The 13,601-nt window shown below is 43.1% G+C and overlaps 1 protein-coding gene across 2 annotated transcripts in view; it reads left to right on the top strand.

Moving 5' to 3' along the window:
* fdxr (ferredoxin reductase) overlaps nt 1–13,601 on the top strand; it is a 44,735-nt gene that overhangs the window by 14,078 nt on the left and 17,056 nt on the right. For both annotated transcript variants that reach the window (XM_033044503.1, XM_033044504.1), the window contains 3 exons: nt 1,959–2,060; nt 4,604–4,711; nt 6,144–6,228. In XM_033044503.1, coding sequence (XP_032900394.1) covers nt 1,959–2,060; nt 4,604–4,711; nt 6,144–6,228 — 295 coding nt within the window. The remainder of the gene's footprint in view (nt 1–1,958; nt 2,061–4,603; nt 4,712–6,143; nt 6,229–13,601) is intronic.

Below are 13,601 nucleotides of genomic sequence, written 5' to 3' on the forward strand. Positions count from 1 at the left end.
TTCTCCCCCTCTCCTTCTCCCCCTCTCCTTCTCCCCTCTCCTTCTCCCCCTCTCCTTCTCCCCCTCTCCTTCTCCCCCTCTCCTTCTCCCCCTCTCCTTCTCCCCCTCTCCTTCTCCCCCCCTTCTCACTCCCCTTCTTTCTCCCCTTCTCTCCATAAAGGACTTACCATGCTCTGTGGCAGCCGTTTACCTTCCTCTTCATCGCGCAGACAGCACTCCTCCACTGTCCCTGGCCCCCACCTTCGCGATGTGTGTGTGTGTGTGTGTGTGTGTGTGTGCGCAGTCGGTAGCAAAGATCCTGTAGGATCTCACGCTTCGGTCGAGGCTTTCCAGGCAAGTGACCAAAACCTCTGGCGACTCGTGGAAACCTTGGGTGGGGCGCAAGGTCACCAGAGGTTTCCGTTCACGTTTCCTAAGTGGGACAGGGGCATAAGTTTACCTTCAGGTGGTCATTGGAATTGACAAGCAATCACTTCTATTGACAATTGTGTAACAATACTCTGAACAATGTAACACACAGCCTTTGTTTTTAGCTTGCTTAATGACCTATGACTGTATGACATACAGTATTTTACTGGAAGAAAAAAAATGATTTTTTTAATGGAGTTTTGAGATCTGATTTTATAAAAGAACCCTGTTCCAACACGAACAATCTGGAAATTTATGCTAAAAATTTGCAACAAAGCTCGTGGCTGTAATCCCTGCTCTCCTGTGTGCTTCTGGAACCTGCAGGCATTGCACGGCAGCTCAATGTCTTTGTGAAATCCGTCAGCTCACTGAAAGGGTAATTGAATCAAGATCAGCATCCTCTCCCAGGCCAACATCCCAAGCATAAGTCCAGTCAGATAAGCTGGGCAGGTCCTGTAGTTTACATGCCCCAAACTGCCACTCTATACAGAGCACTCATTGTGAAAAAATACCAGTCAGCCAGTGTAAAAGATACAAGGTTATGCTTAAACCTTCTATAAAGTGCAGCATTCCCTCCGTCTTCTAGGTACTTCTTGTCCATGACTGCTTAAAGTGGACAAGGAGTATTCAGAATTATAATGAGAGCATTGATCGTGCAAAAGCCATTTAAAAAATAGTCCTTTGTGAGCAGTGTAAGGAGTGCAACACCTTGTAAACTACCCACCCACCTACCTATTATGTTGGTAGATTTTCCAGCATCTGCAGTTCCTTCTTGAACAACTACCTATTCTGTTGTCTATTCGTGCACCATCTGTGGTAGTATCTACAGTTCCCATATGTGCATTATCAGCCACTCAGAACGCACAAAATGGGATTGGAAGCAAATTATTCTAGATTACTAAGGTACTACATAAGAAGAACAAATTGCTATAAAGTCAGTTGTAAAATCAACTTCATTAATTGACAAGTGCAGTAAGTGAGCAGAGCACTGCTGAATATGGCCAAATATTATCTCCAACTTAACCATTATTAAAGACTCCGCAACTCAGAAACCACCTCTCAATTCAATCATCATTAAGCAAAATATTATGTGGAAATGCTGCTTAAGGATGTAATGTGTTTTCTGCTGGCAGAATACACTACCCTATTCCAGTGTCCTTCCTACCCTACCCTATTCCAGTGCACCCTCTGTTTTGGTCTGCACTTATTTGCAGTAAGGTTGGATGAAGCAACATGTGGAATGTTGCAGGTGGATGGTTGTCGTCTTTGATTTGGGGGAGGAGGAGAAATATTTCAGCATTGTAATGATGGTATTCATACATTGTGATCACCCTCCCATCAGGTACTTTCTATATGAAAGGCCACACAGACCTCGTGAATTAGGAAATCTTTGGCATAGTGGGTGGGATTTGTTTTAAATGGAAACGCACCTTTTGATATAAAGTACTTGTTTTTAAACTGGTGAGCATAATATATTCACATTTGAAGTATTGTTTAATGGACTTCTGTCTCAAGTACAAGGAGTATAAATGTTATGTTGCTTTTTGCAGCTGAACCCTGAATTGAGCAGTGAGACGGCAGTCATCGTGGGACATGGAAACGTGGCACTGGATGTAGCCAGGATTCTCCTTTCTCCCATTGACATGCTTAAGGTTTGTCTGGAAGCCACATTGGGTTCATAATATTTTTGCCTGAAAAATTGTTATTGAACACTAATTTAAAAAGATAATATTTAATATTTGTTCAGACTGCATCCTCAAATGTTCCTAATTACAGAAAAGAAAGAACAGTTTTATCATGACACTTTAGACATCTGAAGTTTGTCAGAAAGATGACTTTTCCTATCTAAATTTTACATTATCTAAGGGAGGTCCAAAACTGTGGCGAAATTGGGAGGTTGAAAGAGCGACCTTTGTTTAAATGTGCAAATGAGCACTAATAATACAGAATCTGCAATCAGCAGTTAGTGCTTGTGCTTGCCATTGAACGGTGAACCATGTTTTCAGTTTCTTTATGTAGATTTCCAGCAGGAATGTAGCAGAGCTAAGTGTGTGGTCATGCACTTTGGTAGTAGGATTAAAGTCATACACTCTTTTCTAAGTGGGGAAGGATTCAGAAATCAGAAGTGCAAATGGACTTGGTGAGTGCTTGTGCAGGATTCCCAAAAAGTTAACCTTGCAAGTTATATCAGTAGTAAGGAAGGCAAATACAATGTTAGCATTTATTTTGAGAAGACTAGAATATAAGTAAGTAAGTAAGTAAGTAGGTTTTATTTATATAGCACGTTTTAAGTCAACTCGCATTAACACCAAAGTGCTTTACATAAAATAGATAATAAGTTTCCATACAAACCAGAGACAATGTTTAAAAAAATAAAGAAAATGGACACAACGCATTATAGTGTTCAACACAAATGTCCCCCCACAGCAGAATCAAAAATTTCAACTGTGGGGAAAGGCACCAGAAAGTTAAGTCCTCTTCCTCTGTGAAACACCCGAGGTCGGGGCCCATTTGTGGCCTTGCAGCCAGTCCGATGATTTTCAGGGCCCTCTTGCCAAGAAAATGGAACTCCGGCGTCGGGTGAAACATTCCTCAGCGGCTTGGAAAGTCTGGAGCGGCTGCCTCCTCCCCGAAGACCGGGGCACTCGTAGCTCTCGGGCTGTGCCGGTTGGAGCTCCGACCCCGGCGAACTCGATCCCAGGCTCCGCGGCGCTCCAAATCCAGCGCCGCCCGCGGCCAGACGCCCGCAGCCACAGCTCCGCGATGTTGGGAGTCAGCGACCACAGCACTTCGGATCTTACCGCACGGCGACCTGGCAAGGCATCACCCGCTCCACGATGGTGTCCCAGCGCTGCGCCGCCGCCGAAGCTGTAGTCCCGGCCGGACCCGACAGGAAACGCCGCTCCATTCTCGATGGTAGGCCGCGAGGACGGGGCGAAGAAGCAGCTTGGAGGGATGCTGCCTCTCCGACCAGGTAGGGGACTAAGAAATAAAGTTTCCCCCTACCCCCCCCCCCACCCACCACATAAAAGACCTCCAGCTAACATTTTTTAACAGGACTTAAAATTAAAAAAAGGTGAAGAGACGGACTGCTGGTAGGCTGCCATACACAGACGGCGCCCACTTCTGCACATCCGCCATCTTGAAAAAGACAGGGATGGAATGCTGAGGCTTTATAAGTCACTGGTCAGACTGCATTTGGAGTATAATGAGCAACTTTGGGACCCATATCTGAGGAGGGATGTGCTGACATTGGAGAATGTCCACAGGTGGTTTACAAGAATGATCCCAGGGATGATTGGGTTAACTTAGGTGGCAGCTTCGTCCGCCCCAGGCCGCGGAATTTGAACCGGCCCGTTCGCAGAGCTCGGACTCGGCCGCGGGACTTACCATCACCCGGCGGGGTCCCAACATCGAAAGCCTGGACCGCCTCAACCCAGAGGGAGATCAAGGAGGGAAGAGACAAGGACTTTAAGACTTTTGCCTTCCATCACAGTGAGGATGTGCCTGGTAGACTCACTGTGGTGGATGTTAAACTGTGTTCATCGTGTGTTTTGTTATTTCTACGTTATGACTGCAAGGTTCACAATTTCGTTCAGACTGAAAAGTCTGAATGACAATAAAGGATACTTTGACTTTGACTGATGAGCATTTGATAACTCTGGGCCTGCACTCGCTCAAGTTAAGAAGGATGAGGGGGACCTCATTGAAACTTACCAAATAGTGAAAGGCCTAGATGGAGTGGATGTGGAGAGGATGTTTCTACTATTGGGAGAGTATAGGACCAGAGGGCACAGCCTCGGAATAAAAGGACGTACCTTTAGAAATGAGATAAGGAGGAATTTTGTTCGTCAGAAAGTGATGAATCTGTGGCATTCATTGCCGTGGAGGCCGTCATTGACTATTTTTAAAGCAGAGATTGACAGATTCTTGATTAGCAAGGGTGTCAAAGGTTATGGGTAGAAAGCAGTAGAATGGGCTTGAGGGCAGATAGATCAGCCATGATTGAATGGCAAAGTAGACTTGATAGGCCGAATAGCCTACTTCTGCTTCTATGACATGAATTTATGAACTTATGATCAGCGGTCATTTCTCCACAAAGTATGTGCAGTGGGTTGTTTGGGAAATGTTCAAACATTCACTAACAATTTCATGAATCATTTACTTGTGGAACAATATTGTGATATATTTACAGAAAACAGATATCACTGCACATGCGCTGGAGGCTATAGAAAATAGTAAGGTGAAACGGGTGATTATTGTTGGGAGAAGAGGACCTCTCCAGGTGGCATTTACCATAAAGGTAAGGTGACATAGTTAAAATCATGGCTTGGCTTGCGCTTGATTGTAATCATGAAGCGTCTTTTTATTGACTAGATAACACGCACCAAACAAGCTTTTCACTGTACCTCGGTACACGTGACAATAATAAACTAAACTGAACTAAGCTAAGCTTTGCCTTTGTATTGGCAGACAGCATGTGATGCACCCTTCATATTGCTTCAGATCACTGTCACGCATCTATCAGAGTTTCATAGTTGAATACGCCTTTTCTTTAATTATCTATTATTTTGTGTTGAACAATGATAATTGTCGTGATTTGTTGCAAATGATAATATTTATTCATTTATATTAAAAAATCAGTTATACAACATGGTTTGGCGTTATCCAAGCAAACTCTGCTACATAATTCAGGTTTGACAACAGGGAAATGAGGGAGTGAGTGATGTAAGAGAAGCTGTAGGCATTTGTACATGCCCCATGGCTTGCAGTTTTGAGGGTGGTAAAGTGCTCTACAATGACCAACTGTTAGCTTGATGTCTTGATTGTGTTGGATCTGACATACCAGCTAAAGAACGTGCCCTCATTCCTCCAGCCTTGGTGTAGCCCTCTGCATCCTGGATAAGGTGGAATGATCTCTGGGACCAGACCTTAGGTGGTAAATTGGTGAGGCTTTCTCCCTGAGACAAAGCTTAGCCTTCTATAAATGTTTTTTCTTAGTTCTGGCACAGAGGGATTTAACCTTTTTTTAAAAGTGTGCACATAATTTAATACTGAATTCATTTAAAAAAAATTATTACACATTTGAAACAATAAATGTTAACAAAGCCCTTTGGATCCTGGCCAATAATTCCCAGTGAAATGTGGTTTCTCATCCAATGACTGGACATGGCCAGGAAGGTTTGTCTCATTGTCTCTCATAGTATAAGCTTTTCTGCTGTGACTGGTTCAGTAACTTATGACATTGAGCATTGTCTTTTAACAAGGTGAAAATGTTTTTAGTTGTATTGAAGGCATAATTTGATATGTTTACTGACAGCTAACCTAATCAAATTTAGTAGTGATGTAGTTCTAGGTGTAGTTGATTAGCATTCTTCCTTTTGGTTTATCATTGCCACGTGTAGAGATACAGTGGAAAATCTCTACCTTTGTTCTTTTAAGGGCATTCAGGTAGCAAGGTAAAGCATTTTAATTTACACAATTAGACGTTTGATGTAAGATTAATTGAATTCAATATAAGTAGTGCTACATTTGATGCAACAATTAATGTGCATCATAAAAACAAGATTATGAACTAAAAAGGCACAATCTGCGGAAAATGAGGTTTGTATATTAAAGATTTCTAATAGGAAAACCTGTATACTTGTCATTAGGTATCTTCTAATTATTTCAGGCTGGTGTTAATGTACAATGTATAAAGTTTTAAATTTATTTCTTATTTTTACCCCCTATAGGAACTGCGTGAGATGATTAATTTGCCAGGTACTCGGTCATTGCTGGATCCCAGTGATTTTGAGGGGCTCAAACCAATTGTTAAAGGTGAGACCATAGCAGCCTGTTTAATCTGATTTCTTATCAGTTTTCATCTGATAATGAACCAGAAGAATATTCTGCTTCTTTGTGGATGTAGGCCATTACTCCAGGTTTCCTCCACTGCCATTCAATCTTCCAATGCCTTGTTTGACACCACTTGAAGTCCATGCTATTACATTGTTGGGTCCTTTGTTGTTTGTCATGTACATCAATGATCTGGATGAAGGTGTGGTAAATTGGATTAGTAAGTATGCAGATGATACCAAGATAGGGGATGTTGTGGATAATGAAGAGGATTTCCAAAGTCTACAGAGTGATTTAGGCCATTTGGAAGAATGGGCTGAAAGATGGCAGATGGAGTTTAATGCTGATAAATGTGAGGTGCTACACCTTGGCAGGACAAATCAAAATAGGACGTACATGGTAAATGGTAGGGAATTGAAGAATGCAGTTGAACAGAGGGATCTGGGAATAACCGTGCATAGTTCCTTGAAGGTGGAATCTCATATAGATAGGGTGGTAAAGAAAGCTTTTGGTATGCTGGCCTTTATAAATCAGAGCATTGAGAATAGAAGCTGGGATGTAATGTTAAAATTGTACAAGGCATTGGTGAGACCAAATCTGGAGTATGGTGTATAATTTTGGTCGCCCAATTATAGGAAGGATGTCAACAAAATAGAGAGAGTACAGAGGAGATTTACTAGAATGTTGCCTGGGTTTCAAGAACTAAGTTAGAGAGAAAGGTTGAATAAGTTAGGTCTTTATTCTCTGGAGCGCAGAAGGTTAAGGGGGGACTTGATAGAGGTCTTTAAAATGATGAGAGGGATAGACAGAGTTGATGTGGACAAGCTTTTCCCTTTGAGAATAAGGAAGATTCAAACAAGAGGACATGACTTCAGAATTAAGGGACAGAAGTTTAGGGGTAACATGAGGGGGAACTTCTTTACTCAGAGAGTGGTAGTGGTGTAGAATGAGCTTCCAGTGGAAGTGGTGGAGGCAGGTTCGTTGGTATCATTTAAAAATAAATTGGATAGGCATATGGATGAGAAGGGAATGGAGGGTTATGGTATGAGTGCAGGCAGGTGGGACTAAGGGAAAATAATTGTTCGGCACGGACTTGTAGGTTCGAGATGGCCTGTTTCCGTGCTGTAATTGTTATATGGTTATTGTTCCTTTCTTCACTATTCCAAAATAAGGAATGCTAGTTCTGCACATCTATCTTTAAGGGCTATCATGTCGCTTTGATTGCTCTGAGCCACATAGGCTACTGCCAAAACAACTGGTTAATACTGGGTGGATGCCCAGAGAGTTTTTGTGCCATCTGCTTTGCAACCAACTACTCTGGGTCAACGGTTCCTTGCAATACCTGCAACTTGTATTTATAACTTTGCTATTGCCACCAAGGCAGGTGATGCTGTATCATCTTATTTGCGGTTCATGTGAATTTTATGCAGGCAAATGTCAACTTCTTGCAAATCTACTATAATAGTAAGATTAAACGAGAATTTACCAGTTTGAAGTTTGATCTGTATTTTATGAGGAGTTACGATGAGGGATTACGTGAAGAACCCGCTCAGTGCGCAGGCGCGGCATACTTCCAAGCAGCGGTGTGGAATCACAGATAGACACAGTTATTTGAAGTAAACATAGTAAAGATAAGGAGACATCAATTTATTAGTTTGATCCATATAATGAGGGTGGGAGCGGAGGGCACGTAATCCCTCATCGTAACTCCTCATAAAATACAGATCAAACTTCAAACTGGTAAGTTCTCGTTTAATCTTACTATTTTACTTCGGAGTCACGTGAGTGACTACGTGAAGACTTCAAAGCTCTGTGATTTCAAACCGTGTAACAGTTTTATTTCACTCACTGCCGAAGTTCTTGAGGGAGGAAGTGTTATCGTAATAAACCAATGAATCTATTTGTAGAAAAACACAATGGTATTTTTTAAACAATAACAACAAAGAATTAAATTGCTCCCCTGGGCTTAAATTAAATATTTGCAGTCCGTAATCTTGCTGCAAATAAAACAGATTTTGCCAACGGCTTATTATAAAATTTCTGAACAGTCTTTTCCTCCCACCATCCTGCTGTAGCCAGGATGTGGTCTATAGGCATTTCCATTCTTTTAGCCGTCGACATGGATGCTGCCCTGGTGGAATAAAATTTGTACATGTTAGTGTTTATCCCAGCAGTTTTTGGCACCTGCTTGAGCCATCTCGCAATGGTTCGGCTCGTCACCCGACCATAAGGTTTTTATGACTGACCCACAAGGCTTTTCATCTCCCTCGAATATTTTGGTTGTGTCTATGTAGGATAGTAGGTGGGTCATGGCACAGACGTCCACATCTGCGCCAGGTGCGTCGAGATGGGGCTCCTAAGGGACCGTGTTAGGAACCTGGAACAGCAACTCGATGACCTCTGTCTGCTCAGGGAGAGCGAGGAGGTCATAGATTGGAGTTACAGGGAGGTGGTCACTCCAAGACCACGGGAGACAGAAAACTGGGTCACAGTTAGGAAGGGCAACGGGTAGAGGCAGGGACTGGTGAGTACCCCGGTGGCTGTACACCTTGAAAATAAGTACTCATGTTTGAGTAAGGGTGGGGGAGACAGCCTACCTGGGGGCAGCGACAGCGGCCGGGCCTCTGGCATAAAGACTGGTCCTGTTGCTCAGAAGGGTAAGGTAAAGAAGAGGAGGGCAATTGTAATAGGGGACTCTATAGTCAGGGGGTCGGATAGGCGATTCGGTGGACGCAGTCAAGAGACCCGGATGGTAGTTTGCCTCCCTGGTGCCAGGGTCAGGGATGTGTCTGAATGGGTCCAAGAAATCCTGAAATAGGAGGGAGAGGAGCCTGAAGTTGTGGTACATATAGGTACCAACGACATAGGTAAAAAAAGAGAAGAGGTCCTGAAAGAAGAATTTAGGGAGTTAGGTAGAGAGTTAAGGAGAAGGACTGCAAAGGTAACAATCTCAGGATTACTGCCTGTGCCACGCGACAGTGAGAGTAGGAATGGAGCGAGGTGGAGGATAAATGAGTGGATGAGGGACTGGTGCAGTGGGTATGGATTCAAGTTTCTGGATCATTGGGACCTCTTTTGGGGAAGGTGCGACCTGTACAGAAAGGACGGGTTGCACTTGAACTCGAGGGGGACCAATATCCTGGCGGGGAGATTTGCAAAGGCTACTGGGGAGACTTTAAACTAGTATGGTTGGGGGGAGGGACTCAAATTGGGAAAGCTAGCAGTCAGTGTGTGAGGCAGGAGGCAGAGAATGGTAGCACTCTGACCCAAAATGTAGGGGAGAGAGAAGAAAAAGACAATAAACAGAGAATAAGAGAGGGTGGGTTTCTTAAATGTGTATATTTTAATGCTAGGAGCATTGTAAGAAAGGTGGATGAACTTAGAGCCTGGATTGACACCTGGAAGTATGATGTTGTGGCGATCAGTGAAACATGGTTGCAGGAGGGCTGTGATTGGAAACTAAATATTCCAGGATTTCGTTGCTTCAGGTGTGATAGAATTGGAGGGGCAAGAGGTGGAGGTGTTGCATTGCTTATCAGGGAAGATATTACAGCAGTGCTTTGGCAGGATAGATTAGAGGGCTCGTCTAGGGAGGCTATTTGGGTGGAACTGAGAAATGGGAAAGGGGTAGCAACACTTATAGGGGTGTATTATAGACCGCCAAATGGGGAGCGAGAATTGGAAGAGCAAATATGTAAGGAGATTGCAGATATTAGTAGTAAGCACAAGATAGTGATTGTGGGAGATTTCAATTTTCCACACATAGACTGGGAAACACATTCTGTAAATGGGCTGGATGGGTTGGAGTTTGTAAAATGTGTGCAGGATAGTTTTTTGCAGCAATACATAGAAGTACCTACTAGAGAAGGGGCGGTGCTGGACCTCCTGTTAGGAAATGAGACGGGTCAGGTGGCAGAGGTATGCGTTGGGGAACAGTTCGGGACCAGTGATCACAATACCATTAGTTTCAATATAATTATGGAGAGGGTCAGAACTGGACCTAGGGTTGAGATTTTTGATTGGAGAAAGGCTAACTTTGAGGAGATGCGAAAGGATTTAAAAGGAGTAAATTGGGACATTTTGTTTTATGGGAAAGATGTGGAAGAGAAATGGAGTACATTTAAAGGTGAAATTTTAAGAGTACAGAATCTTTATGTCCCTGTTCGGTTGAAAGGAAATAGTAAAAATCGGAAAGAGCCATGGTTTTCAAGGGAAATTGGACACTTGGTTCGGAAAAAGAGGGAGATCTACAATAATTATAGGCAGCATGGAGTAAATGAGGTGCTTGAGGAGTATAAAGAATGTAAAAAGAATCTTAAGAAAGAAATTAGAAAAGCTAAAAGAAGATATGAGGTTGCTTTGGCAAGTAAGGTGAAAGTAAACCCAAAGGGTTTCTACAGCTATATTAATAGCAAAAGGATAACGAGGGATAAAATTGGTCATTAGAGAGTCAGTGTGGACAGCTATCTGCAGAGCCAAAAGAGATGGGGGAGATATTGAACAATTTATTTTCTTCGGTATTCACCAAGGAGAAGGATATTGAATTATGTGAGGTAAGGGAAACAAGTAGAGTAGCTATGGAAACTATGAGATTCAAAGAAGAGGAAGTACTGACACTTTTGAGAAATATAAAAGTGGATAAGTCTCCAGGTCCGGACAGGATATTCCCTAGGACATTGAGGGACGTTAGTGTAGAAATAGCAGGGGCTATGACAGAAATATTTCAAATGTCATTAGAAACGGGAATAGTGCCGGAGGATTGGCGCACTGCGCATGTTGTTCCATTGTTTAAAAAGGGGTCTAAGAGTAAACCTAGCAATTATAGACCTGTTAGTTTGACGTCAGTGGTGGGCAAATTAATGGAAAGGATACTTAGAGATAATATATATAAGCATCTGGATAAACAGGGTCTGATTAGGAACAGTCAACATGGATTTGTGCCTGGAAGGTCATGTTTGACTAATCTTCTTGAATTTTTTGAAGAGGTTACTCGGGAAATTGATGAGGGTAAAGCAGTGGATGTTGTATATATGGACTTCAGTAAGGCCTTTGACAAGGTTCCTCACGGAAGGTTGGTTAAGAAGGTTCAATTGTTGGGTATTAATGGTGGAGTAGCAAGATGGATTCAATAGTGGCTGAATGGGAGATGCCAGAGAGTAATGGTGGATGGTTGTTTGTCAGGTTGGAGGCCAGTGACTAGTGGGGTGCCACAGGGATCTGTGTTGGGTCCACTGTTGTTTGTCATGTACATCAATGATCTGGATGATGGTGTGGTAAATTGGATTAGTAAGTATGCAGATGATACTAAGATAGGTGGGGTTGTGGATAATGAAGTAGATTTTCAAAGTCTACAGAGAGATTTATACCAGTTGGAAGAGTGGACTGAAAGATGGCAGATGGAGTTTAATGCTGATAAGTGTGAGGTGCTACTACTTGCAGGACAAATCAAAATAGGACGTACATGGTAAATGGTAGGGAATTGAAGAATGCAGGTGAACAGAGGGATCTGGGAATAACTGTGCACAGTTCCCTGAAAGTGGAATCTCATGTAGATAGGGTGGTAAAGAAAGCTTTTGGTGTGCTGGCCTTTATAAATCAGAGCATTGAGTATAGAAGTTGGGATGTAATGTTAAAATTGTACAAGGCATTGGTGAGGCCAATTCTGGAGTATGGGGTATAATTTTGGTCGCCTAATTATAGGAAGGATGTCAACAAAATAGAGAGAGTACAGAGGAGATTTACTAGAATGTTGCCTGGGTTTCAGCAACTAAGTTACAAAGAAAGGTTGAACAAGTTAGGGCTTTATTCTTTGGAGCGCAGAAGGTTAAGGGGGGACTTGATAGAGGTCTTTAAAATGATGAGAGGGATAGACAGAGTTGACGTGGATAAGCTTTTCCCACTGAGAGTAGGGAAGATTCAAACAAGGGAACATGACTTGAGAATTAAGGGACAGAAGTTTAGGGGTAACATGAGGGTGAACTTCTTTACTCAGAGAGTGGTGGCTGTGTGGAATGAGCTTCCAGTGAAGGTGGTGGAGGCAGGTTCGTTTTTATCATTTAAAAATAAATTGGATAGTTATATGGACGGGAAAGGAATGGAGGGTTATGGTCTGAGCGCAGGTATATGGGACTAGTGGTTCTGGTGGGTAAGCCCGGAATTCCACGACTGGATTAGGTGTTCCTGGTCTGCTCTGTTTGATCAGTTGCTGGATAATGACAGATCTGGTCTGGAGCTGTGATCATGTTGTCCAGTCGCAATAGGTGTAGTGACTGGACTCTATGTGCAGATACAAGTGCCATCAACATGAGTGTTTTGAGCATAGATTGTTCTAGGTTAAGGGGTCTGGCTGGTGGCCATCCCCTGAGGTATGTCAGGACCACACTGACATCGCATGTATGGGTGTACCTTGGTCTAGGGGTTAGAGTTGTAAATACCCTTCATTAGTTTGACCACCAGCAGATGGGACCCCATTGCCTGTTGTCCTGGAGCTGGTTTTAAATAGACAGGCATGGCTCTTCTAGCCGTGTTGATGGCTCTGTAGCTGAGTCCTTCATCGTGGTGAAGGTTCGCCAGGAATTCCAGTACGTTGGTAACTGTAGCGGTTGAGTAGGTGGTCCCTTTATCCAAGCAGTACTTCTCCCATTTATTGATGCTGGACAAGTGCTGTTTTTCAGTGGATGTTCGAAGGGATGCTGACATGGTGTCGATGGTTTGTTCTGATAATCCCAGTCCCAGAAGTGGTTTGTGCAGAATCTGCAACCCAGGAGTTTGATTTTCATGGCACGGGTGGCTTGTGCCCGACACTGGGTGTAAATAACTCTGGGTCACTGGGGATACCATCGGTGTTTCAACAACCATGTCATGGAGTTTTGGGAACCATGGCTGTGTAGGCCAGTCGGATACTATCAAAATACCTGAAGCAGAGTCCATTTGTATTGTGCGTAGTCCCCAACTGATGAGGCAGAAGGGAGGAAATGCATAGAAGAAGAATTTCCCCAATCCAGCGCGTACGCATCTACCGCTGCTGCCTCAGGGTCTGGTTCCCAAGCGACATACATAGGTATCTGGTGATTTAGCCTTGATGCAAATAAATCGATATCTGGCGTGCCATATTGCATGATAACTTTGCAAATTATTTGGGGTTTAACATCCATTGTCATTAAATTTACGTGACCTGGTGTCTGCCACTGTATTTAGCTTACCTGGCAGGTAAGTTACTGATAGCCAAATATGTCTTTCGACACACCATTGCCAAATTGTGTTGACCAACTTGTCGCATGATACCGATTTTATGCAGCCCATATGGTTAACGTAGGCTGCCACCGTAGTATTATCTATTTGTGACCGTACATGCA

Source organism: Amblyraja radiata, chromosome 26, assembly GCF_010909765.2.
Source record: "Amblyraja radiata isolate CabotCenter1 chromosome 26, sAmbRad1.1.pri, whole genome shotgun sequence".
NCBI classification, from domain to species: domain Eukaryota; kingdom Metazoa; phylum Chordata; class Chondrichthyes; order Rajiformes; family Rajidae; genus Amblyraja; species Amblyraja radiata.